Below are 27896 nucleotides of genomic sequence, written 5' to 3' on the forward strand. Positions count from 1 at the left end.
CATGCCTAGTAAGAAACTGACAAGAAACAATATCTATAATGAAAAGTCATAGTAGTTAAAGATTCAATCCAGGAAAAAGCAAGAGAATGGAGAATTCTAGCTCAAATATTAGATCTTAACACATGATCACTGGCTCACTGAAACAAAGAAAAAAAGAGGCCTACTGTAATTATGATGATGATAATGATGATGATGATGATGATGATGATAAAAATACCTGCCAGCTAATAAACCTGAGCTATGATCCTAAACCCAACAGCAACTTACTGTGTATGTACTTGGCAAAGCCACAGAATTTATCTTGATCTCATTTTCTACCTCTTCAAAAATTAGGGGAAGTTGAATGAAATAACTTAAAGGTCTTTTCTACTCACATTCAATTCTATATATTCCATGTGATTTCTGTCCCTGTGACCATTTAAAATCTACCCGTCAGAAAGTTGTCACTCACATTCCCATTGGGTTTTAGTGTGTTTCAAAAGGAAACATTTTAAATTTGATTATATTATATTTTAAATGTGAAATATAATTATAGATTCAAGGAATCTGAGAGTTAGGATGGTTCTTAAGAGTTGTCTAACCAAACTATTTTATTTTATAATTGACAGGACAATGCCTACAATCCAGTTCTACTGATTCCTGCCTAGGTCAGTGATTTTTCATTTCAATTTGTTTGCAAACAAAATAATTCATTTTCACCATACAGTTTTGATATTCAAGCAAACACAGTAAGAGCAATGATGTTTTAAAAATAACCCACAGGTTACTTGAGACAAACATGACAATATTTTGGTGGATTGAACAAAATGTTGCTTAATTTTGGAAGACATTCTGGATTTTTCATAAGTATCCTTTATGGTTTTTTAGAAACCCAAAGGATGATAAGATACCATTGTGGATATTTTTAACTATTTTATGTAATCCACAGCTGTTCCCTGCACAGGAAATAGTGGAAGTAATAAACACTTTAAAAAGGGACACTTTGTTCTTTGTTACACAACTAAAGAGGGACAATAGGTACAGAATAAAATCCTGAATTGTCTCTGAATAGGACAGGGAGGGACTCTGAAAAAGAATGCAAAGGTCATAGCAAAAATGTGGTACTTCCTTTAGCATGACCTTATCTTCACTTTTCTTTGAAATGATGAGAGAGGAACTAAGTGTATCAGGCAGAGGAAAGGTATTTTGTTCAAAAGAGGGCAGAAAGCCATAACATTTAATCCTGTAGTCAAACACAAAATAGTAAGGGAGGCCATAGGTGAAGATCATATTGGAGAATCAATGACTGACCCTTTGCTATACATCCTCTTCTCTTACACTACTCATTTAGCTATTGACATCATGGGCATAAAAGCTTATTAATTTTAAAGGACCATCAATAAAAGACATGGATAGAATGGACAGTGAAGGCATTAATGCAGATAATTAATAAATCAAGAAAGACATGTTTTTTTTTTAAATGATAAGTGAAGAGAGAGGGAGAGAGTCATGATCTGATCTCTTCTATTTCATTCAATAGATTTCCTTCCTCTCATTCTCTTCCTTCTCCTCTCCCCCACAACCTGGCTATCCTCCTCCTACATCTCTCATTAAAGTCTTGGTTTTAAGGTTAAAAAAAGAAATTTTTAAAAAGACCACCACCAAATTGCCACCTGTAATGATGACTGAATGTACAAATAAGCTGTAAGACACTGACCTACCTTTTTGGAAAGCTTGCGGCTATCTTCAACAAAGCGCTTTTCTCTGGGTGTAAAGGTCCTAATGCTTGCTTTTACCTAAACAACAAAAAAGGTTTAAAAAAAAGCTTTTGCATTGACTTCTTTTTCAGTAGGCAAATAATAATAATATAGGAAACCAATACATTTTGATACTTTTGGGTTGTGTTTGCTTGCTTGCTTGTTGTTGTTGTTATTTTTAGCAGAGAGCACCAATGAGTGGGGGGGACCTACAAGGAAGAGGGTAAGGCCAGAGAAGAAATTAGAATATCGCTACTGCTCTTTAAGAATTTCAATGGATTTGATTTAATGAGACCTTTGTGCAGGGCAGGTTGGAACTCAGAATTATTTAAGATCATCACTCTACCTTCCTCAATCAGTGGAAGGTTTTTAACTACTAAGGAGTTGCACTCAATGTACTAGTGCTTCATTGAGTTCCGAAATTTAGTGTTATCCAAATAGCCCTCACTACTTCTTTCTTGATTTTTAGTGTGAGAGGAAAAAAAAATTGAATTCTAGGTCTTTTCCCTATCTATGACCATTATTTTTCACATGATTGAATGACATTAAACTGAATTATTGGTGCTTTCATCAGGCTGATTACACTTTTAAAATTAATTCTTCATAGTTTTTCAGCTTATGAGTGCTTACCAATGAGATCAGAGCTGGCCTACCACGCAGAGCAGAAAAAGGAAACAGGCAATTTCTTGTTGGCCTTTGCAGTAACAAATATTGATATGCACACATTTAGGATGTGTTATGGGGAAAGAGGGAATTAGAAGAGAGGAGTGAATGGCAGTGACCTATAATCGAGGAAGTTTTATATAATGTAATCACAGTAATTTTCTTAACCTATCTTTTGGCTGAAGCACAATATGTGACTGAGGAAAGATGGATGTCAGTTGTTAAAGTGTACCAATTCCCACATGGGTAAAACTTACTTTGTTAACTTTCTGAGCATATTGATTGAGAGAATTACTGAATGGTATGCTAGTATGAGCTACAGTAAGTTACTTTAATATAATAGCTTTTACTTCGAATCAAAATATGGCAGACTTTAACAATTGGGTCCTCTCCTTGATTACATATAGCAGCCAATAAAATAATGAAAATAATTTTCACTTTCTTTTGAGAGAGACATTTGAGCTTTAAGACCAAAGAAAAATGGTCACCATTCCCTTTTATGCAAGTAGGCCTAGAATGATTTATGTTTGACTAGAGTCTAAGGGCTAATGCCCTATTGGAAGGTGGATGCCAAGGAATTCAACAGTTCAGTTATAGAGAATCATGAAGGACATTTAGACTTACCGGATTATATATGACATCCATTTCCAAATAAATAACTCCTTTTGATGCTTGTTCTAAATCTTTATTCTTCAGTACATAGCAACTTTGCTGCCCATCTCTAATCTATCATGAATAAAAGATAAAATATGTATTGATGAGCAATCTCTCTGCTGGGTTTTAAATGGCTACCCAAAGAGTCTCATCTCTTCAAAGCTTAGAATACAAAATGACCACCAATGGAACAAATATTAAACTGCAGATTAAACCTATTATAATCCAAGTTTTAATTCCATGGTGATGCAGTTTGTGGAGCATACTATGATAATAACCAATCTGAAAATTCTGCCCTGAAAGCCAATGTGCTGATGGAAAACAATCAGCACACTTTATTAGCAATTCAAAATGGGAACTTCTCTTCCAAAGATCCAAAAGGTCACCAAAATTTTGGTTTATTAAAAAGATCATGTTTGCTGTTAGCCAGGGCACACTCTAAATTAAATAAATAAATCAACACAGCTAAAACCAAAGTACAGGACATGTTTGAAATGTACCATGTCCTGATAAACATTCAAAATAAACAAAACTCTCTGATAGCCTCTTCCTGCCAGTATATGAAATCAGTTCCATGCACTAATCTGCCTGTTGGCCCTAGCACATTAGACATCTATGAAAAACATCTCCCTTACCATTTTGGAAACTATTTGGCTCAAATTGAAGGGCCTTCGCTCTTCAAATTTGATGGCAGCAATGTTTTTATTATACACAGTAGTATATGTATTGATTAAACATTTGGCTTTTTAGGAAGCCGACCAGTTAATTCTAGATGGTAGCAACATAAAGCTGCAACTCACCAAACGCTCCATTTGGGATTGTAATGATCAAAGATTAAAGATAACAGGGGAAATTTGAGGGCATGAAATTTCAACCATATTTTAAATAGCTATTGCTGTCATTGCATGAATTTAGTACAAGTGTTCATATAAACAGTGGTAGAAATGAGTTAAATAAGCCACTAAGGCAAACAACAATTTCACATTACAAGGGAGAGGTCACTTTCCTTCCCAAAGCCACGCACCTCCCTTGGATTGCAGAGCTTTTCAGCAGATAGTTTCCCTAGCCAGTGGCTAAGAGGAAGAAATGACCCATAAAGAACTGGTATCCTTCCTGATCAGTGTCCAAACAGGAATCTCAGTTTCTGTTTTCATCCAGTCTCAGTTAATTGAACATAGGTTCTTTTAAGTTTGAAAAAAAAAATAGTATGACAGCATGCCAATCTCATGTTGACCTAACTTTGCTCTAATTTAACCTGCAGTCATACCACATTTACCTAGCAATTCCCATCAGTTCTTAAGATTTAGGAGGGGTAAACCCAGACAACTTTAGGGATAAAAGGTCTTAATAGAAAAACAAAATAAAAGACAAAAACATGACGAAGCAAGAGGAGTGGTTTCTGATTTCCTCAGTGACTTTTTTTTCTTGCTCAAGACTGAAACAGTGCGTAAATGTGTGATTGCCTAATTTAACTTGCAAGCTAAAACCTGTATCACGTTATGGTCTTTTAATGAATTAAATTAGAGTAATATTCCACTATTCTACCAACTCCTACTTTTATTAAGCAGAAAGGGAGAACTCACAAGAGTATTGGCCAATTGGTTTGAAAATTGTTTTGCCACAGTCTTATAAAAATAATTTTGAAACACATTTTGCATTTATCCATTCAAATAGTAAGATAATAGGCAATAAAATACTTGACATTTCCTTTTACTTCTTCTCTGGTGGAACTTTCAACTCAGGAGAAAAACTGGAAATCCTAACTTCCATAATTCTTGTATGTCTGCTTTTATACATATGGGGCAGGGGGAAATCAAGGAATTCACAGATTTTTCAATTGTAAGTATTAAATAAAAACCCTCAAAATGATTTTTAGAGCCAACAGATAAACACACTCTATTAACATACATTTATAGTAACCAAAACCACTTTATTGACTTATTGGGTCTTTAAGCTAAAATTGGCTGTGATTTTCTTATGAAAACAAATATAGGCAAGTTTTCTTTGCTTTCTGGGGACTGTCTTTCAAAGGTAAAAGAGTTATTAAATATCATTCTATGACATCATAATGGAGTTTAAAGTGACTGAAAATCAGAAGACTTTCAAGATCTGACTATCACACTAATTATGTAACTTGGGGCATCTCACTTATTCTCTCTGGATCTCATTCTTTGGGTGAAAAAATTATTGTTTGCCTAGATGATCGTCTTTCAATTTTTAATATTTTGTGCTTCTAGGACACAAAATACTCTTCATGTGTATACATGTTCATTGTATGCATATTAATAAGGTACATATATTATATATGACTATATATTAATGTACTTTGCATTCATCATATACATATTTTCAGCATGTACATTTCATTAATTTGTGTAACACAGTTAAGTGGTCATATAGGTCCCTACACAAAAGTGATTGGTGTCCAAGGACACAGACAACACTCTTTTTTTCTTAGCTGGAATATTTCTTTTATGCTAAATGTTATCTTTATCCTCCATTTAGAACTGCATTGATGTAAACCATATCCACCTGATTCAATGGGGAAGATAATCAGAATTAATATCAAGGAATAAAACCATCAGCTTGGTTTCTGTAGGAAAGATGTGCAATTATAATTCAATCCAACAGTAAAGATTCATATTAATTTCTCAGTTGTTTGACCTTCATAAAAAAAGAGAATTGGAAATAAAGTAACATTACTTCATCAGGCACCTTTTATTGAATACAAAAGAGAAAAAAATAGTTTAATGTAGCAATGCATGATAACCTAGTTTGATCCAGCTGATGCACAGTAGAAAGTTACCATCGTGTTGAATGCAATGAGAAGAAGTTATAAAGCCAAGCAATGTAAAGAAGAAAATGAATCAGATCTCAGTTGGTAGATGGGTCAGATTTAGCACAAATTTAGAATCAGGGCTATTTTCAATGAGATAGGGAAAAAAACATATGATAATAAGTAAGAAATGTTAATAAGGGCACCATGGTGCTGCTTTTATAGATTTGTGTGTTTTTGCATTTATATTAAGGGCAGAGTTGTTAGCCTCCAAAATTATGATGGAGAAAGTCTTTCTATTAGAGTGTGCAACCTCCAAACTTACCAGCACAAGTGGAACTTGGGTAAATATTTAATTGGAAATGCAAATGCACATTTAAAGCATGGATGTTTATTAGGTACAAGCAATTCTAGAAAAATTACTCTATAAACCTAATTAACTGAAACTGTTGTAATAGCCATAGCTAGTTACTGTCCCCACAGATGCCCATGGAATGTGATGGATTCACAGACCAACAAACTTGCCTCATAGCAAAGCCTTGGCTTTTTACACCCTCTAGCAAAACTGTGTGTGTGTGTTCTTTTATCAGAAATTTAAACCATTTCACTTAAAGATAGGGCATAATTATTGATACATTGAAAATGTGACTTTTTAAAAGGTATATCAATTTTACTTCTATACCAAACTTGTGATTTTATCAGTGTAGGGGACACAAGGAGAAACTAATTACCTATACTAGGAGAGATCAGCTTCTTCTCTGTACTTTTCACTTCCAGAAAGCTGCTTGGGGGCAATAAGAGTTTAAGTGACTAGCCCAGAGTTACACAGCTAGGGTGTGTCAGAGTTTAGATTTGGACCCAGGTCTTTATGACTCTGAAACCAGCTCTCTATGTACTCGTTATACCAAGTTGCTTCAATAACACTGATTTTCCACCACAATTTGACTTGAGTCCGTAAATAAATTTGAGGTCACTTATCAAAAAATGCTAAAGTACAAATATCTAAATCTGTGAGAAATTGGAACTTTTTTTTCACAGTGAGTATAAGGATATTTTTTTATTCCAAATCTATCTCCTATACATAAGAGGTCTTTTAAAAAATTAAACTGTTATTTTTTTCCAATCAGCAAAAATCTGTCTCTCTGACTCCTATTCTCTCCTTCTCCCAAAAGGAAATCAGAATATCTGCTATAAATATGCATAGCTATATATATATATATATATATATATATATATATATGTATATATATACACACATATATAGCATTGGTTATATTTAAAAAAGAAAAACACATATTTAAATACATACACACAGATATGCATGTATACATTCATGTGTCTCTTCACCATCACTTTTCTATGAAGAAGTAGGTAGGATGTTTCTTCTTGAGTCCTCTTGAATAATACTTGGTCATTATACTGATCAGAGATCCTAAGTTTTTCAGTTATCTTTACAATACTGCTATCATTGAATAAACTGTTTTTTCTAGTACTGTTCATCACTTCATACATGTCTTCTCAGGTTTTTCTTAATTCATCCCCTTCATTATTTCTTACCACATAATAGTATTCCATAACATGTATATACTATAATTTATTCAGCCATTTCCCCATTAATGGGCATCTACTCCACCTTAGATTCTAATTCTTTGTCAAAAAAAGGCTAAAAATATTCTTGTACATCATCAAATTTTGTTTTGCTTTGCTTAGGACTTATTTTTCTTCTTTCAATCTACCCATTCTTTATTTCCCCTGTCCCTTCTTTTAGCCTTTTCCTCCTATTTCCCTGTTGAGTGAAGAACATTTCGGTACCCAATCTGTGTGTGTATATATATATTCTTCCCTCCTTTCACCAATTTAGATGTGTAGTTAGTGTCAGTCACTTTCCCCACTACTTCTTCCTTGTTTGTATAGATCTGATTGCATACTCCAATTATGTGAGATAATTTTCCACAACCTTACTTATTCTTCATTTTCCTTCCCCTCCTTGTATAATCTCCTTCCTTCCAATTTTTCTTTTCAGATCATTTTGAAACAATAGAACCAGTCTCAGGACTACTGTATATTTAAAATTCCTTTATGACTCCTGATGATGATAGGGTTTAGAGGAGACACATATATCATCTTCCTATATTATAATGTAAGCTGTTTATCCTTGTTGAGTACTTTATTATTGTTTGTTTACATTTGCTTTCTTTTTTCTCTTACTCTTGTATTTTAATATCAACATTTCTACAAAGTTTCAGTCTTTTTTATCAGGAATGCAAGGTTGTCCCATATCATTCTAAAGGTCAATTTTTTTTCCTCACTGTAGGATTAATTTCAGTTTTGCTGGATAAGTTTTTCTTGAGTATAAGGATTTTCCTTTGTCTTCTGTAATGGCATATACCGGCTTTTTGTTGTTTTATATTAGTGACTGCTAAAGCATGTGTGATTCTGACTGTGGCTTTCTAGTGCTTCAATTCTTTCTTGATGTTAAAGTATGTTTTTTTTTCTTTAACCTGGAAATTCTGAATTTTGTCTAAGATGTTTCTGGGAATGTTCGTTTGGTGATTTCTTTCAAGAAGTGACCAGTGGTTTTCTGGTTCTATGAGATCTAGGTACCTCTTTTAAGGTTTTTTTAAATATTATTTCTAGAGTCTTTTTTGTTTGTTTTTTTGTTATGACTTTCAGGTAGTCCAATGATTTTAAAATTTTTTCTCCTCAATCTGTTTTCTAGGTCAGTTGTTTTTGCTATGAGATATTTAATATTTTCTTTTGAGTTTATCTTAATATTTCTTTTTGTGATGAGTAGTCACTGGCTTCTATTTGGCCCATCCTAATTTTCAGGGAGTTTATTTCTTGGACAAAGTTGTGTACAACTCATGTGAAACTGTTAATTACATTTCTAATTCTTTCTTCTATAGCTGTCGTGTCTATTTTTTCCTTTAGTACTCTTATTTCATTTATAGGAACATGTTAAATGTAAAAAAAAAAAAACACCAAAGAGACCCAACAACCCAACTCTTGCTCCCTTTCTTCTAGGAATTCTAGTTGAATTTAGTTGAACAAAGATCTTTTTTTTTTTTTGAGGCTATGTTTGTGGATATTTTAGAGACATTCTCTTCTTCTATGTGTCCTTGTCACCATAATACTGTTTTATGGTGGGATTCTTTTTTTAAATTTTATTTGATACTTCTTCTAGCCTTCTTTATGACTTTTTCTGTTCCAGATTGAGCACCAGACAGACACTATCAACCATGCCTAGCTCTTCTTCATGAAGTCTCACTCTAACCTTGGAATAGATATTTTGGATTTATCCTCTGCCCTAGTGATCTCTAACTCTAATTAGATGACTTCACAGAATTTCCATTTAAAGAAGACAGTAAGGTCAGTTTTGTCCCATTACACTCCAGGCTGCATTCTGTACTTCTAGCAGGCTCATGCTGAGTACCTGCCCTCACCTTTTTTCAACTTCCTTTCATGTATTTTCTTCTGCAATTAGCATATAAACTCTTTGAGGACAGGGACTGTTTTTCCTTCTACTTATATTTGTGTACTTAGTACTTAAGAACTGCCATATAGTAAATGTGTAATTAATGTTTGTTGATTGATTGTGGACTGGACTGACTTTGGACTTTATATTAGGTCCAGGACTGGACATTGACTGGAAATTTCAGGAGGGAAGGTCTGGATTAGTCCCATTGTTCACTTCTTGGGCTGTTTAGTAGTGTGTCTCTCAGACTCTCAGGAACAGTTCAGGCTGGGGATCTATAAGTTTTCAGCATTCTCAAAGTAGTCAAAGCCAGAGCAAATTTTATTTACTGTCTTCCTTGGTCAGAACTCTGCCAGTTCCTGACCTGTGTTTGGGGGTAACAATAGACTGCTGATAAATTGAGCTACTAGCAACCATCTGGAAAGCTGTCAGCAGAGTGACAGATTTGTAGGTTTCCCACTGGCCTGAGATTCCTTCCCTGGTCTTCCCTCTGCAGACTTAAGACTCTACTCCACTCAGCTTCTGAGCTGCACAGCTGTACTACTTAGGTTCTGTGCTCATGCCTCCCCAAGAAATGCAATCCCAGAGTGCAAGTCCCTTCATTCTGTCCTGGATCTGTGACTTGGAACTGTATGGTGGGCTAGAAAATTACCAGGACCTGTTACTGCAGCCTATATGAGGTTTCCGCTTGTATGGTTTGGGACCTCATTTTGTCCTTAGGCATAGCCCCTGGGAGCTAGAATGTTGCTTGCAAGGGAATACTTTTCAACAGAATCTATCTCCATGGTCTACAGACATCTTTGTTACTCTCCCTATGCTAATCTGGTCTGAAAAAGTAACTTATTATTATTTTTCTTGGATCTCACCATCATGATTCAGTATAGTACAGTTTTTAGATTTGTTAGGAGAAGTTTTGTTGGGAATTTAGTATCCTACTTCCTACTACTCTCCGACCTTAGTTCTGCCACTAAATCTGAGAAGTCTTGGGGCATGTAAAAACTCCCTCCATTTCAGTTATTTCCATCTAAAAATTATAGATTGAAAAATGCATTTCTATGATATTGATTTATAGTTCAACTCAGCCAAGTACTTGTTAGGTTCAGGGTACAGTGCTACCTGTCAGGGATAAAATGGCCAAAGTAAAACCACCCCTGCTGGCAAAGAGTTTATATTCTTTTGGGGGTAGAAACACAACATCTGGTAAACTGTTAACTAAAGGATAATTTAATGAGGGATGGAGTTCTAACACCTGAGGAAATCAGGAAAAGCCTCCTCCTAGAGGGAACCCCTATTCTGGTCCTTGAAGGCTAGTCCTAGAGATCAAAGAGGGGAGTTGAGGAAGGAATACATTCCAAAAATGGATCACAACCTGTGCAAAGACATCTGAAATGACGAGTGGAGTCTAAGGAATAGCTAGTAGTCAGTTTAGTTGGAAAGTGGTCTAAGGCAGGGGTGGGGAGCCTGTGGCCTCAAGGGTACATGTGGCCCTCTAGGTCCTCAAGTTCAGAGCTTTGGCTGAATCCAAACTTCATAGAACAAATCCCCTTAATAAAAGGATTTGTTCTGTAAAATTTGGACTCAATCAAAAAGCCATACCCAAGGACTTAGAAAGCCACTTGTGGCCTCAAGTCTCCACTTTGCCCACCCCTGGTCTAAGGTATTGCTTCACTTATAGTATTCATATCACCAGCACCTAGCATAGTGCCTGGAACATAATAGATGCTCAATAAAGGCCTGTTGATTGATTGATAAAAGAGAATAATATGAAATAAAACTGAAAAGATAGTCAGGAAAAGATTATGGAGTACTTTAAAGGCTAGACTGAGGAGGTTGCATTTTATCCTAAAGACCTTAGGGAGTCAATGAAAATTCTTAAACAGGGAAGTAAAATGCCAGCATATCTGTTATAGGAATATTACTTGGCTGATGTTTGGAAGCTATATTAGAAAGCAGGGAGCTTAGAAGCAAGTTTATTTAATAGATTACTGATATGATCTAAGTGACAAGTAATCTGGGTTGAAACTAGTATAGGAGCTATATAAATGGGGGAGGGGAGGGAAGGAACACATATAAGAAATATGATAGAGATAGAACTGATAAGCCTTCACATCTCACTGGATACTGGGAGTGGTCCAGAGAGGTAAAACTCAAGAATGACATCAAGGTTGGGTACTTTCTATAGAAATAGGGAAGTAATGAAGAGGTATAGATTTTGAAGGAGGAAGAAGATAATGATTTGTAGTTTTGAAAAGCTGATTTTGGATCAATGACAGGATAATTAAGTAGTCCAGCATGTATATGACAGTGAGGGCCTAGAGTTCCAGAGAGAGAGATTATTGTTGAATATATAGATTTGGAAGTCACCCACATAAAGACAAATGAATCCATGTGAACTAATGAGAGAGAAGAGGGTGCACAACAGAGTCTTGAGGGTCACTCAGAGTGACTTGACAATGGATAATTTTATAGCAAAGGAAGCTGGGAAAGAATGGTTAGTAAAGTATGAAGACAGCTAAGAACAGCATTATGAAACCAAAGGAGAAGAAAATATCCAGAAGAATGTGGTCAACAGGTTCAAAACTAGTAGAGAGGTCAAAGAGAAAGAGGAATAATGAGAAAAAGCCAGTGGATTTAGCAGTAAAGAAATTATAGGCAACCATAGAGAAAATAGTTTCAGCTGAGTAAGTGGTGGAGTCAGAAAACAGATTGTTATAGATTAAAAAGTGACTAAGAGATGAGGAAATGGATGCAACATTTTCATGTATTCTTAAATTATAATTTTGAGGTCTATTATGTTAAACTATATAATCATGATTATGTTTTAAATTCTCATACCTACATGTTTTACAAATTTTTAAAGTAAAATTGAACAGTATGAAAGCCATAGCTGAGGTTCCTTTAAAAAAATCAAGTAATGGTTTTTCTAGAATTTTCCAAAACTAATTTAACATAGTGTATCAAATGAAGCACTAGGCAACCAACACATTTTATTTTTAATTCATTTCATTCAATTACCTTATAAGAGCAGACTCTTTAATAGGCCAAGCAGGCTTTATTAAAATATTACCATTTTGAGTAAGACCAAAGAGTATGTTCAAGGCTTAACATTTTGACTGCCCCTAAAAAATTTAGAGCTTTTATTTAAAAGAGATACACAAAAACCCCCTTCCTTAAGTTTTCAGAAATATCATAGCTTATGAACTGGTTACTAGTTTATTTAATTATCCAAGAGCTATTAATGCAAATTTTTTTATCATGAAATCCAATTTTATTTGGATTCAATTCAACAAGATTTATTAAACACCTACTATAGGCACTATACTAGATGCTGGGAATGCAAATGGAAGTCTTCATTTTGAAGAAGTTTATTTGCATTCTATTGGAAGAAAATAACTAGTAAACAGATATGTCAACACAAGTATACACAAAATAAATACAAAGCAAATTTTAATGGAAGGGAAAGAGCATAAATAGCTCAAGTTCTTATTTAGGCACTTGAACTGATTCTTTAAGGAAGACAGAAGTTCCAAGAGGCAACTGCAAAGGGCCAACAAATCAGGAAGCTCTCACCAACCCAATTTCCTGCCTATATTAGACTGGCCACTGGTCACACAAGTATACAATAGTACTTCTAACCTGATTCTGTTTACTGTTCAATCACATCTGTTTTGTTTTACTAAGTTGAATGACTAAACAGGTCAGATCAGTGTAAAGAAATGTTCATATTTAAGAAAGAGAGACTGAGGCTATTTAAGAACTCTATTTCTCACAACTTTTGACCTTGTGCTATTTCAGGAAATTCACCTATACATGTGATGATATTTTAATATTGATAATCCAGGCAAAAGAGTTGTGGTAGAACATGGTATCACAACACCTACCCTATGGGGAAATAACTTTACTAAGTGAGAATTTTAACAAAATAACAAATGCAAAGATTAATAAGATAGAAGATGCTAAAAAGTTGAGGACTTCATATTTTAAGAGATGTTAAAAATTTTTCTTATATTCAAAATTATGCTATAAAGAGTTTTAAAATTGATTTTAAAGAATTACAATATATTGACTTACATATTCTCCTGTTATACATATTTTGATGAACTGATAAAACAGGTGGGTAAAACCTAATTACTTCATCATTCTCATTATATGTAAATAATAAAGGCTAGGTTCTCTAGACAGTTTTTGAAGTCATTAAAGACTTTTTTCATTCTTATCAATCTTTCTCAATAACCTTTATGAAATTCTACTGGCTGCAGAGTACAAAAGCAGTCTAGAACAACTGGACAAGGTCAGCACCTCTTAAACTGTGGGTCACCACCATCGTGACCCAGAGTTTAAGTTTTGCTAAAGGGGTTGCAAGTAGAAAATGTTTAAGCTCTCTTTTAGGTTGAAGAACAGTTAAATATATATTTCAACATGTGAAATGCTAAATTGCTTGAGAGAATAAACTGCAGCAATTTTCTAATTATACATTTTATTTATTTAGTTAGAAGAATCTAGAGCAAGGGAACAGACCAAAACAAGTTAGAAACAATTAAGGTACATTTAAATGTATATGTTTTAAATGTTCATATTCAGTACCTAGAAGTAAACCATTTAAAATATTTTAATCAAAATATCACATTTCCCACTGGAAATAAGTTGCTGGTGTTTTTTTTTTTTTAGTCGCGAAAGACAACATTATTAGACAACTGTGCAACTTATGTAGAATAACAACTAATATTTTGCATATGGGGGGTCCTTTCAGGTTTAGATTATATTGATAGCCACCTTCTCAAACTCTGTGATTCTGTGGCTATGTAATTTCAGAATTTTTCATAGGTGCTATCTGGTGTTACTAGAATCCTTATTTCATAGGTAGACAGTGAGTTAAAATTAACACTGCACAGTTAGTGAAAGAAGCCTTCTCTCTCAGAGTGATTTGGTGAGCACTTAAGTAAAGTTAATCACAAGGTACATATCTTAAGTCAGAACTGTAATCAAATAGTATCCTCAAAATATTCAGGAATAGTCTTAGAATTCTGAGTAGGAGGTTATTACAATAGATGAGAAATGATGAGGTCCTGAACTAGCGCAAAAGATGGATGAATGGAGATAAGACAAATAAAGAGAAGCAGAGTTTAAGTTTAAAAGATTTGGCAACTCCTTGAACATAAGTACTGAAGAAAGGAGACTAAATAGGATGGCTAGAAGGTTTTGAACCTTAATTGAAAAGACAGTGGTATCTTCAATAGAAAAATGGAAGCCTTGAAGAGGGATGGGTTTTGCAGAAAAAACAGAATAAATACCATTCCAGATATGCTGTTTTGGACTATTTAAATAAAGCCAACAGAGATAACTTGGGATAGAGGCAGCTGGGTGGATGGCAGTACGAGTGAGGAAGAGATCCTGGTAAGGTAATTTAATCTTATCATGTCTCAGTTTCCTCTTCAATAAAATGGTTAAAATAATAGCAACTACCTCACCAGGTTTTGAGGACCAAATGAATTAAGACATGTAAAGTGCTATGTAAACCTTATAGACCTATATAAAGGATCATTATTACTAGCTGGTGTTATTGTCAAGTAAGTGGTGTGGTAGGAAAATGAATTATGAGGAAGTAAGAAAGGAGTGAAAAGGTAAGAAAATGAAGGTAATGAATATAGACAATCCTTTCTGGGACTGTGGTTGTGAAACAGAAAGGAGGTAAAAGAGGAGAGAATGGCAGGTTCAAGGGAGAAGAAAACAAAAGAAAGCAATGGATAAAGAAAGATTGAATGTTGGTAGAATAAGTGAGAGAGAAAACCAAGAAGAAAAGAGAGGGGACAGAATCAAAGGTACAGATAAAGGAATCACTTTTACAAGGAGAAAGCCCACATCTTCATCACAGTCTAAATGAAATGAGAGAATAAGGAATGAAAAAAAAAAAGATTTTTGAGATGTGGAGAAAAAAAGGAAGCTCATACAATACTATTTTTTCTATGGAGGAAGTGGTGGTATAGGGATTCTGAAGATAAGGGAGTAATTTGGAATAACTATTGTGGAATGTTAGAGTAGATCAGGAAAGAATAAGCACATTACCAAGCAAGGGTGAGGTCCCAGTTGAGATCAGGTAAAATAAATTTGTAGAGGACCCTATCAGCATAGTTAGGACAGACTTAGACCGGGAGTGCACAGCAACATGTATGTAGGACCAGAAGAGGGAAATTACTGGGTTTTGATAAAAAATGACTGATAACAGGACATGGAAGTAAGGGATTCAAGGATAGCCACTGGTTCATATTCAATTGTTCAATGGTAAAGGAAAGAGAGGCTATAGCAGGAATGATGGATTAGGAGATCAGGGAGGGATGGAAAGTCCAGAGGTCACAGAGGGGACGAATAATAGGTTTAGGAATGGTAAGGCACAGTAAGAGATAAAGAGGAGGATAAGTTCAGAGTTTTATATCATGGAGGTGAAACACATATAAGTTATGATGTCAAAGGGATGATGAACATCCCTATTTGTGGTTGAGGTGGACTGAATGCAGAGATAATAGGAGGAGGAAGTTGAAGAACTAGGTAAGATGCCATTATGTTCGAGAGGATAATGGATGAAATGTATATTGGAATCCTCAGTTATAAAGGGAGGGGCTGGTATGAAAAAGAAGACCACGAACAAGTTGCTGAACTCCTTATGAAAGGATGTGAGCAGTCTGTGACAAGGAGTTGAATTAGGTGATAAAGAGGAAGTGAATTTCAAAGGGAAGGGAGGTTGAGTGATGGTAGTAAAAAGCCAGTCAAAAGTAAAGTGAGGAGTATACTACTATCAATGACTCACTTTGCTGACACTAATAAAATATTATCGTCACCTATGCCAGGTAATATCAAGGGTAGCAAAGGCAAGGACAAAGAGCAAATAGCAGAGATCAGATTTCTAATGAGAAGACACTCTAGTGGTAGGGAGACATCTGATGTTACCCAAGAAGTGTACCTCAGTGTTATAAATAAATGAATGCAGGGATCAGGAGAATGAGTTATATTCCACACCAGATCTTATAGGATACATATTAAACTATTTTTAAGTGAAGAGATGAAAGGAAACCTTAAGTAGGTAAATTGCAAAGCACCACGGCATTTCATGAAGACAATAGATACATTTACATTGATGACATACTGAAGATGTCAAATATTTGAGAATTACCGATCCTTTTCTGGGATGGGAGGAAAGGAGAGAAGTACTCAATTGAGCAATCTAGCAGGTTATTTCCCTAGTGCTCACTTTTTATCAAATGGACAGTACAGGTTAAAGGGAAAAATAAACTACCTGATAATATACAAAAAATCCAAGTTAAGTAATATTTTTATGAGCAAGAGAGAAATTAAAGATGCTTACCTAAGAAGATAAAAGTATATGCATAAAGGAATTAATTAGAAGGATCAATGGATCAAAGAGAAAGGGACTAGATCAGAGAACTCTTTTTCCTCCAGATAAACTGAACAGCATGCAAATTTCACCAAATCTCACATCTTTAAAAAAAATGAATCCTTTAAGGGATAACTGACAATGTCCTAATAAAATAAAAGAAAAAGAAAATTCTAAATTAAGACCTTTCCTCTATAGCCCACAGTGCCTGATGTTAATCATATAGAGCATTTGGCAAGAACAGATTCAAGAGGGGAGCAGATGCTCCAGCCACTCTCTTCCAGTAACATCAGGGATATTAGGACTTGGGGAAAAATTAGCAAAGTGATCAAAAACAGAATAAAAGATGTTAAGAGGTGTACCAGTTCTCCCTCTTCCCTGTAAACATCAAATGGCACTTCATATTATGTCGAAGAATCATTTAAAAATATAGACTAACTCTATCCAGTGAAATGTACTAACAGTTTAAAATGTATTTCTTGAGGAAAAATATATAAAGTTACATTGACTGAAGAGAGGGCAGAATGGATACCAACAAATTATAGTCCAAGGGCAGCAAATTGAACTTGAGGAAATTGGTCAAGAAACTAACAAATGTCAATAAAAGGTCACTGTAGAAGAATACATTGAATAAAAAAGGATATGCACATCAAATTGAGTAGAATGAGTTTAGTACCCATCTTTACCATATTTCTTTTCTGTTACCATGAAAGGACACTAGTCATTTTTTTCTCCTTTGAGTGCTTTCATTAAGATCTATTTAAAGCTTTCTTTTACTAAAACAATCTTAGCTGCTTCTAAAGTCTAACATATCACTGGATCATTGAAACACCTTTCCTTCTGCCATGAGAGCCTGCAGATCATTCCAACTAAATGCTGTTTCGTGCCAAGAAATATACACATGGGGTGGCCAGGTAGCACAGCAAGTAAGAGCACCAGCTCCAGTGTTGGGATGACCTGGATCAAATCTGGGCTCAGATACTCAGCACCACAGCTACAAATAACTGGCCATGTAACCTTGAGCAAGTTACTTTACCCCGATTGCTTTAAATATATATATATATATATATATATATATATATACACACACACACACATAGATGCATATGCACATACATACATCATATATATTCACATATGTGTATGTTTCTGTATATTTCCCCCTAACTTTTTGTATATGTCTATGTATATCTATTATCTATATACACAAGTGTGTGTGTGTGTGTGTATAGGCACCTGAAAGTATGGAAATTATCAGTGTATGATGGGAAATTTAAGAACATTTTAACTAGCAAAAGTATCAGATAAAAGGCAGACTTTTGTATATCAAGAATTCCTCAAAATATTGCCCAAGAAATAACCCTATTGCTGTTTATCTCCCCATCAAATTTTTTAATTTAGCTAAGAAAAAAATCTACCTCTAATCCATTGAATCCCATCAAAGTAGAAAGAGGCAATGTTTTTTCAGTGATGGTAACTTACAGACAGCAAAGGGATGGCAACTTTCCCAAGGAAATCAGGGGGCTTATCTCCATCTTCATCAAATACTGTCACTTCCAAAACATCATGGATATCTTTAATAGGACTGGAACAAGAAGAACAGAGCGTGTTATACACAAACACACACAAATGAAGCCTGCTCCTTGAAGATCTGAAAAAAAACTGTTTCACTAATTAAGTCTGCATTTCCTTAGAGTATAAAACTACCATTTAATTAAATTCCAAAAATTAAATCAAACTGACTGTATTCCCAAACCTTCCATCATAGAAGGTTCAGACATCCACATGAAAAATAAAAAAGTCAACTTTTCCTCTATGACATTTTTTTATGTGTATGTGAACTCAGTCTGGAATTGTTAAAGAAACAATATTAGGGGCAAGATGACTAAGTAGGGTGAGGTAAGGGTGAGTTACTTCAAAGTACAACAAAAACTGTACTTTCCTAATATTAAACTGAGGAATTACTTTTCAGTGGAACTGTTCAAATCAACAGCTTACTGAAAGATTCAGTGTTCCAGAACTGAAACATAAGATGTGAACAATTCCATAAGCATCTAGAAACTTTTCTGTATTGACCTACAGTCAGAAATCTGCTATGATGAAATAGTTCTTGGGGCACAATGCCCAAATAAATGGCTGATGGCACCTGGAATTTTGCTGGTCTTAACAGCAAAGTTGAAACCATTTCTATTGCATTTTTCAGGCTCTTCTATTAATATGGCCTACATAATTTCAAATCAACCCCATTTTTTCCTTTATAAGTTTATTATATTATGAGTTCTCTTAGAAGAATGGGCTATTTTATTCAAACAACACAAGCACTCAACTTCTTGCCAAGTGTTACAGCTTCTGATCTAAACTAGTAAATATGAGATTATTAAGCTTTCTAACTATTTGATTTAAGTTTGTGAAACATGGCAGGGATTAAAATGAGTTGGATAGCTAAAATTACCTAGAATGAAAAGAACCATCTGAAACCAATGAGAATTCATAAATGGTATGTTTTCAGAAATAATATTCACTTTAAGATATTTTGACTTTACCATGTGTGTTAAATTGCAGTCCCTTGAACTCCAGGCATATATATATATATATATATATTAGGCTTTCTAACCCTAGAATTATTCTGGGTAGAGAGAAACTAATTTGTTGGTTAATCTATTTATTAAATAATTTGCTCAAAATCATTATTTTCAATATTAACTCTAGGCACATTTAGATGAAAGCATAAAAAGCCTTAAGGAATGAAAAAAAGGAGCATTTTCCTCAACAAATCAAAATCCCACTTCCTTGTCTCAACCTGCACAAAGCAACAGCATAATTAATAGGTCACTTGAGTTAAAGTTCTCACAACTAAAAGGTTGATTAGTTTTGCTGCTAATGTCATTTACTTACAATGTAAAAACTTTGTTCCATTCAGGATTGAGGTTTTTGTAAACTGTATGTGTCTGAAGTCGGTCATTTCCCAATTCTAATAAGCAAAAAGGGTCACTTTTTCCTGAAAAGAAAATATACATGAAAATCAAAGACATGGCACCATTATATTAAATGTAAATCGTAACTTTTACTAAAACAGCCTTAGCTGCTTCTAAATTCTAACATATCAGTGGATCATTGAAACACCTTTCCTTCTGCCACGAGAGCCTGCAGATCATTCCAACTAAATGCTGTTTCGTGCCAAGAAATATACACATAGGGGTGGCCAGGTAGCACAGTTGTTATGCTAATATAACCTGTCCATGCTTGAGAGGCAAAGAGTTGTGGAAGAATGTTACACTTTGGTAGGAAGAACCTGGTCCAAATCCTGCCTCAGAGCCCTTGGGCAAGTCACTTAATCTATGAAAGTTTCCTCCTATGTAAAATGAAGAGGCTGGATTTTTTGTCCTCTAAGGTTTCTTCCCACTCTAAATGTATGAACCATGATATACAAAGGTAATCACATCGATATGGCAAATCCTATAGAATCTTTGTGTGACCAGGATGAAGGAAGAATTGAGCATGGGCAGAAGGGAGGCCCTGGAATCAGAGCCTAATCATAGTGGCCGATCACCGAACTAATTGGTCTTTATTAATACAGGACCAAGATATGGGCTATGTATTCATTTCCATAAGTAAAACCATTAGAATGTGCAGGAGGCAGGTTTTGCTAATTTCAGGGTGTGTTAGGGTTTATGTTAGAGTTCATTTCTGAATTTTGTGTATGGCTTAAAATGAAAAGAAGGTATTCCCTTGCTCTTGCTCAATTTTCCCTAGCCTCATCACCTTGCCTTTTACTTAACCTGTTAGACTGAAAACAACCAAATCAGAACCTGAGAACAAGTAAGGGGAGATGCAATTCTCCTTACTTTCAATCTGGACTCAAGTCCAGATTAAATTTATGCTTCTATAATGAATTTAGGTAACATTCTCCAAATACCTAATTTTGTACGCCTATATCCTTATGGGCACTTCACAGACTAGAGAAGAATTAATTAATAGGGAACAGGACAACAGATGCTTTTCTAACAAATGGCTAAGGAGGACTGTGGGCCAGGGTTTAATGCTGAGTTCACTGAGCCCTCTTAACCCGGTGGTCCAAACATTCAAGTTACTCTATGTATTCCCAATTTATTTAGTAACTAAGACTTTGAGGTATTACACATCAATAGAATGACTAACATACACAGAAAACCCACATAAAAGAGCAAAGGAAGAGAAAGGAGACAGAGAGACATAGGACTAAGGTCAATGATCAGTTGATTCAATTGATTAAAGGACTGCAAAGGGGCCATGACTGAAAAGAACCTTCAACCCAGTGCCATCTGGAATAGTGATAGCCAGGAACCTTATGTTCAGATGACTACATAACTAACCCAAGCTCTCAACAAGATCCCACTTCTACAAAGACTTTTGTTTTGTTTTTCTGGTATGGGAAAGAACAGCTTTCATCTTTATCAAGAGAGCAAGCACTCTACAGTTTCGTGCCCAGGTATACCAAGCCTTAGTGATTTGTTTCTTCAACCAAAACTACATCATCTATTTAACAATTTGTCAGACCATTAGTGGGTGTCAGTGCTTACCCTCCAGAGGTACCAACATGACATGCGATCAGCACTTGCTCTAGTGAAACAGACTGACACTTTTAATGAAAGCCCTGGGGTTACTCTACAGCAGGGCAAATTCTCTGGCCTGTCCTTTTGAGACACAGGTTCTCTGTTTGGCACTGTAGCTGTGGAACTAGCATACTTCTGGCTGTCCCAGCTAATGAGGAACAGACTTCTACTCAGAAATTGGGAACTTTTGTAACATGTCTCTGAGGAACACCCTGAACCAACTCTTAGATTATAATTCAGTCAAAGCTCATTAAAATGCTTCATTACAGCATAAACAAGGAAGGTAGTGTACCAGGAAATAAAAGGACTAACATCACATATGCCCACTTATACATACTTTTACAATTTAGTCCATCTTTCTCAAAAGAACCCACTGAAATAACAGAAGCTTTTATCAACAAATACATACACACTTTAATAAAAGATATATCTTTAATAAAAAGTAACAGAATGTGGTGTAAGGAAGGAAAGGTTTACCATTAGCTTCAATGAATTTTTGAGTACTACAACTTATTACACATGTATACTTATTTCAACATTTTTCTCTTCATCCTAGGGATCTTCCAGATAAATGAGTATTGATAAGATTTTAGTCTCAAAGTTTTCATGTAACTATGTCAATATTAAACATATTTCTGGTTTAATTCCAAACCCATGCCTCAAATAAACCTTATTAATATTTTCCATTTTGAAATAATTTAAAATTGTTTTCTCTTGTTCTATCAGAAGTGATTTTGGATGTCGATTTTTACCAATGTTGTACTTATTAGGGTTGCAATTAGTGAGACACATCATTAATGCTATCTAATAATCTCATTACTTACTACAAAGTATTACATTTCTATCAGCATTTATAAAAATCTTATCTTCATCTCCTACAGATTTTTTTGTTAAATAGTTATGTTTAGTAAACCCTAAGTAAAAACAATATTCAGGTACTCAAGGGATCAGAGATTTGGAATTAGAAGAGAAATATTTTCAGGTCTGGAGTCAGGTTAGAGAAGTTAAATGACTTTCCTAAAGCCACATATGTATTAAGTATTGGAGGCGGAATTTGAACTGAGATTCTCTGAATTATGTGTCCTTCCACAATTAAAAATGACAAACTTAGGCATGTTCCCTATATATGTATGACCAGGACTGACAAGGACTTACTTCCCTTCAAAAATCTCTCAGTAGAAAATACTTAAAGTACTTAGAGTAACTCCAAACCCACATCAATGTTTCCTGTGGCTGGTGCCTACATATCCCCTCTTCTACTGCTAGAAGCTGTCAGAGTAATATTTTTCTATTGTGGCCCTAGCAATAGCTCTGTAGTTCCCATTCCCAATAGGGTCCAATAAGGAAAACATGTTCCTGGCTGCCCAAGTTACTTGAGTGATTCAAATTATTGGAGTCAAGTACAGCACACTCTAAAATAATTTTAGAACAAAGGCTTTGAGCAACAAATGCAATAAATTTCTGTGGCTCCCTATTACCTCTATGTGGCAATACAAATTCTTCCCTATGTCATTTAGAGTCTTCACAATCTAAACCCTCACCTACCTTTTCAGCCTAGGCAATTAGGACAGGGAATGGAACCCTGGGCCAGGAAGACCTGAGTCCAAATCTGATCTTAGACACTGACTGGCATTGTGGCACTGGGCAGATCATTTAACTTCTTTCTCACTTCCCTCAATTGTAAAATGGGGATCATAATAGCACCTATGGGGTTGTAGTAAAGATTAAATGTGAAAATATTTTTAAAGTTCTCAGCATAAATATTGTTTTCCCCCTTACTGCATATCACTCTCCTTCATATACTCTATGGTCCAGTCAAATTGGTCTTTTTTTTGTTCCTCATACATGGCATTTCCCATGCCTGTAACTTTTTATGGGCTTTTCTCCGTGTCGAGAATGCACTCCTTCACCTCTGCCTCTTAGAATCCTGCCAATTTCCCTCAATTCTCAGCTCATGGCAGTCTTTTGTATGAAGCCTTTCTTGCTCTAGTCAACTGCTAGGGGTGTTTCCATCACTTTGTATTTACCTTGTATATAACTATATATAATTATAGCTTGAGGTAGCATGCTACAGTAGAGAAAGGAATGGACTTGAAGTCCAAAAACTTGCATTTGATTTTTAGTTCTGAGACTTTATAAATGTATGACCATAGGCAAGTAAGTCATTGAAACTTTCTGGGCCTTAGTTTACTTATGCTCTGGTAAAAATTGAGCTAGTGATATTTACTGCATAAGATGCCATGAAGAAAATAGATTGTAGTCTGAGAAGTGCTTCATCTATAAAAAGGAAATAATTCATCAACCCCAATATTGAATGAACTATATTTCATATTCATAATGCAATTGATTAATAAGGCACAAAACCTTTACATTTATTCCTCAAATTTACACAAACTTCTTTCACTTGGTCTTAAAGTGGAATTCCTGTTAAAGTCAGTTATTGTCTTATAGTTTAAAAAAAGTGATTTCCCCCGATTTAGGTAAAAATCACCATGATACTCACAAACAATATTAAAAACATTCAATTGTTACTATTAAGATTTCTAAGAATTTCAATTACAGAAATTTTTTTGAAATGAGAATGTCTTTAAGAAGAGATGTATTGCTATGGATATGGCTTCAAAAGCCAACAATGGGAAGAAAAACAAGAAAATAGACTTTTTGATTAATATGCCAGGGGAACAATAACTATAGGAACTACTCTCTTCTGCTACACAGACCTATGTTTCAAAAGACAACAGCCACTGATCTTAACTTAGAGAACCTACTTAAAATGAACAGTGTTATAGAATATGCCAAGAGCATTCCTACTCTATAATTTTGTGTTCTGAATACTGTTTTTGGTCAACAGTTATTGAGAATGGCACTTTTATGCATACCCAAGATATTCAGTGAGGCAGAAAAGACATTTCACATGAACAAAACTATTATTTAGATTATCAAAAATTAGTGTGCAAAAACCAAACTATTTTTTAAAGGTAGATGCTCCTATTAACCAAGTATATTTTCATTTTTTTAATGCATGGGACAGAAATAAGGACCATATGCCAGGCACATTTTGGGTGGTATCTATGTTAATTTTTTTAAATCAAGTGATAAAGATTAATATTTCTATTATGCTAGAAATATTCATGCTTATGACACATACAAATTATGAGATTATGAGAAAGTCACTTAGCATCTCTGTGTATCAGGTATCCCTTTGTGACTAGAGGTCACAGATTAGGTGCCAATCATATTGGCTGCTGAAGTTTGTTTATCAAGAGTTCCATGCAATTACAGGTCCAGACAAAAAGAAAAGAAAGAGAAAAAGGAGAAAATTCAAGAAAAGGTCATAGAGAATCCCAATATTATTCGAACCTAGGGAAGAGTGAACTTGAGTTACCATAACTTTATATGTTGCTTAAGTCATATTTCTACAAGTTATTCTGTTAGCAAAAAACAAAACAAAACAAAAATGATTGGTGGCCAACACCACATTTATGTTTGTATCTCTAGAGGAGAAAGAAGAGGATGAAAGAGAAGAGATGTCCACAGTTGCTGATCTACCACCAAAGATACTTTCTTTCTGAGTATTTATATGGGGAGAATATGGAAAGCAGGTAACACTTTCTCTGTTCAGAGCCCCCAGTTCTCTTCTGTCTTTATAAAAAGGTAGGAAAATGGGTAACTTGCCTTCCACACTAAACTGGAAAAGAGATGTACACATCATGGGTCACAGGATTTTGAGGGAAAAATTCAGCTATATAATAAGGTATGGGACAACAGCTTGAAAAAAGATGGTTTGTATTATAGAAACACACAATCTCTGAGGTAGAAGGGACCTCAGAAATCATTTAGTCAAACTCTGACTTGAAAGAGATTCCCCTCCAGAAAGTATTGGTTAAGCTATCTCTAGGGAGAAGGAACCCATGACATTTGGAGGAGGAAATCTGAAAAATAGGATAGTAAAAGGGTTTGGAAGAAATTGAAATCCTGAAATTATTCCAAATCTGATTTATAACTGAAAATGATGCCAATATATTTGTGTCTTGGAAGGCTCCTTATACTTAGTACCTTATCAATGATGTTGGAATGTATATTAGAAAAATCAACCAGCTATCAATATCAACTCATTCAAGTTTTTCTTCCTCTCAGGGATGAAGGGTAATCTTATCTTTTCACTTTAGTATAACTATTAAATTATCTTCTTTATACATCCTTCAATGCTGCACAGAAAGTTTCACATTTCTGGCAATCTTCATAGAACTTTTTTATCTTACCAATACCAGATAAAATAAATATCTGAAAATTATTCTGCAGAATATAAAGCCAGCTTCTCAAGTTGTCTTTTTTATTTGGATCACTAGGAATCAATAAATGTTGGCCAGTAAATAAAACTCTAGCTGTTCATTCTTATCAAATTACAGGAATAACGATAGAATCAGGTTTTTTTTTTTTTATTCTCTTGGTAATCTACCTGGTTGATATTTTTACAGAGACAACCAAAAAGCGTTCCCTTACTGGTGTTGAGTTGGGTCCCACAATTTTGCAGGACTAATGAGTCGCTCTTGCCACAGTTTCCCATGGTGTTCTTCATTCTCCAGAAGTTTCACATCCAACCATCTATGAGTACTCAATGCTATGTGGTAGCATTGGTGAGATGCTGAAGCATTTTTTCAGGCAATGAGCAATTCAATACTCCTAGCCATTCAAACCTCCATCAAATCCTGCTAGCAAGTCTTGTATTATTAATAAAAAATATAATGGTTTTGATTATGGATTTTATAATTAGTTGGAGGAGAGTCCTAGAGCTAAATTCATACTCAAGGGTATACAGTAAGCAGAAGGTAGCCTTTCCCAACTCACCTATTGACTTTCTCTGACTTATACTCCCAGTCAGTCCTCAAAGTGACAAGGTATGTATTGAAGTCTCCTAAAACAATATAGCTTTCCTATGTGCTTCTTCTGCAATTAGATTATCTAGGTCCGTTTAAAAATCCTTTCTCCTCACAATGGGTGCTTTCACTTGAACAATAGATGTAGGGTCATCAGGCGGTCACTGATGCCTCTTAGCAGTTAAAGTCTATGGTAAGGTTATCATCACTGAATTACAATACTCTTTTGACCATAAGAAAAGTTTTAAAGCTCCTTCATAACTCTTCAGTTAACCCTTACAGATCTTTATTGTCTTCTTGATTATCTCTTTATTAGGCTCTTAAAGGGACCCTGATTTTACTTTTATCAATATTAATTCATAAATCTGAGTGCTTGCCTAGGGAGAGTAGGAAATATGGCACCATTTAAGGAAGGCATTATTATGGAAACAGTACTTGCAGCACTCATCATTTCTCAATGGCATAGGAGAGAACGTTGATCTTTATGATTCTCTTTTTGTGTGCTAAGAACTTATGCTATTTTTTTTAATGGTAGCAGCCAAATGGGATGTGTTGGTCGCATTACACTATAACACAGCAGCTATCTTTGGCACCAGTCTCAAAACATGATTTGTCATTTGCTTCATGAATCAAAGCTCAGGCATGAATTACCTCAATGTAATGATATTACACTGAATAACCTTTTACTTAAAGAGGATTTTAAACTCAACTGGACATAAGTTTGTAAGACAAACTATAGAAAATGTCTGACGGGCACTAACTTTTCCATTAGGATAATCACTTATGGAGCTAATACTCAATGTTAATTTCAGAACTGAAAATACTAGATCGTTTTTCTTCCAAATAAAAGGGACAATATAATAGCAAAGATAAATTGTTTTAGGATGAGAAAAAATTTTCCTTTTCTATATACAAATATCAGAGTACATGAAATATAAAATTCAGTAGGATATTTGGAAGTAAATTAATAAAGAATAATATATAAACAATTTAGACTCATACTAAAATATTTCAGAAGAAATAAACAAACAGAAAATTACTAAGAACTATTATTTAAAACATGATATAAATATTACCTTATTTCACATTTTAAAACACCTAATACCTAATATATAGACTTACTAAGAATGAATTACTTCCATTTCTATATTGACAAAATCTTTAAAACTTACATATGTGAACAGATTTAAGTAGTTTAAAAGTTTGAACAGAGGCTTAGATATTACTGATTCTTGTTTTTATTTATTTATTTGCTTTTTTGGAGAGGGGAAGATAGGGTTTTGTGTTAAGTGTCTGAGGCTGGATTTGAACTCAGGTCCTCCTGACTCCAGGGCCAGTGTTCTATTCACTGTGCTACCTAGCCACCCCTTTAAGAACAAAAGAAAATTAACTCCAGTATATCTGTTTAGTGGCCAGTATTTTAAATACTGGAAAAGTTTATGACTATTTTTTAGTTATCTTTAAATTTTCTCTTCTGCAACAATCTGCACAATTGCAAATAATAGCCCTGTTAGATGATAAGAGGACTCCAAAAGTAACATCATCAATAGATTTTAATAAAGTCCTTTCACTGAAGTTGCTCATTAAAAATTTAGAACCTGACTGGGAATTTATTACGAAGCAAAAGATCTTAGAAGTAATTACAAGTCATGAAAAACAGGAGTTACAACCAAAGTTCTATGTAAACTTGTGTTGATTCTTGACAGGAAAATATCTTCTTTATGTCTGTAATACTA

General features: G+C 34.6%; 1 protein-coding gene and 1 long non-coding RNA gene across 4 annotated transcripts in view; one reads left to right on the forward strand and one right to left on the reverse strand.

Moving 5' to 3' along the window:
* Window positions 1-27896, reverse strand: part of MCTP2 (multiple C2 and transmembrane domain containing 2) — a 268641-nt gene that overhangs the window by 93303 nt on the left and 147442 nt on the right. For all 3 annotated transcript variants that reach the window (XM_069098511.1, XM_069098512.1, XM_069098510.1), the window contains 4 exons: window positions 19587-19689; window positions 18174-18276; window positions 3024-3125; window positions 1701-1775 (listed from right to left, as the gene is read on the reverse strand). In XM_069098511.1, the coding sequence (XP_068954612.1) occupies window positions 1701-1775; window positions 3024-3125; window positions 18174-18276; window positions 19587-19689 (383 nt within the window). The remainder of the gene's footprint in view (window positions 1-1700; window positions 1776-3023; window positions 3126-18173; window positions 18277-19586; window positions 19690-27896) is intronic.
* The window catches only part of LOC138169230 (uncharacterized), a 28626-nt gene continuing 1344 nt past the window's right edge, over window positions 615-27896 (forward strand). Inside the window, exons 1-2 of the long non-coding RNA XR_011170297.1 lie at window positions 615-647; window positions 24782-24885. This is a non-coding gene — a long non-coding RNA (uncharacterized lncRNA). The remainder of the gene's footprint in view (window positions 648-24781; window positions 24886-27896) is intronic.

Source organism: Petaurus breviceps, unplaced genomic scaffold (genome assembly GCF_028583685.1).
Source record: "Petaurus breviceps papuanus isolate PSGF00001 unplaced genomic scaffold, PetGlider_PUasm1.0 37, whole genome shotgun sequence".
Taxonomy (NCBI): domain Eukaryota; kingdom Metazoa; phylum Chordata; class Mammalia; order Diprotodontia; family Petauridae; genus Petaurus; species Petaurus breviceps.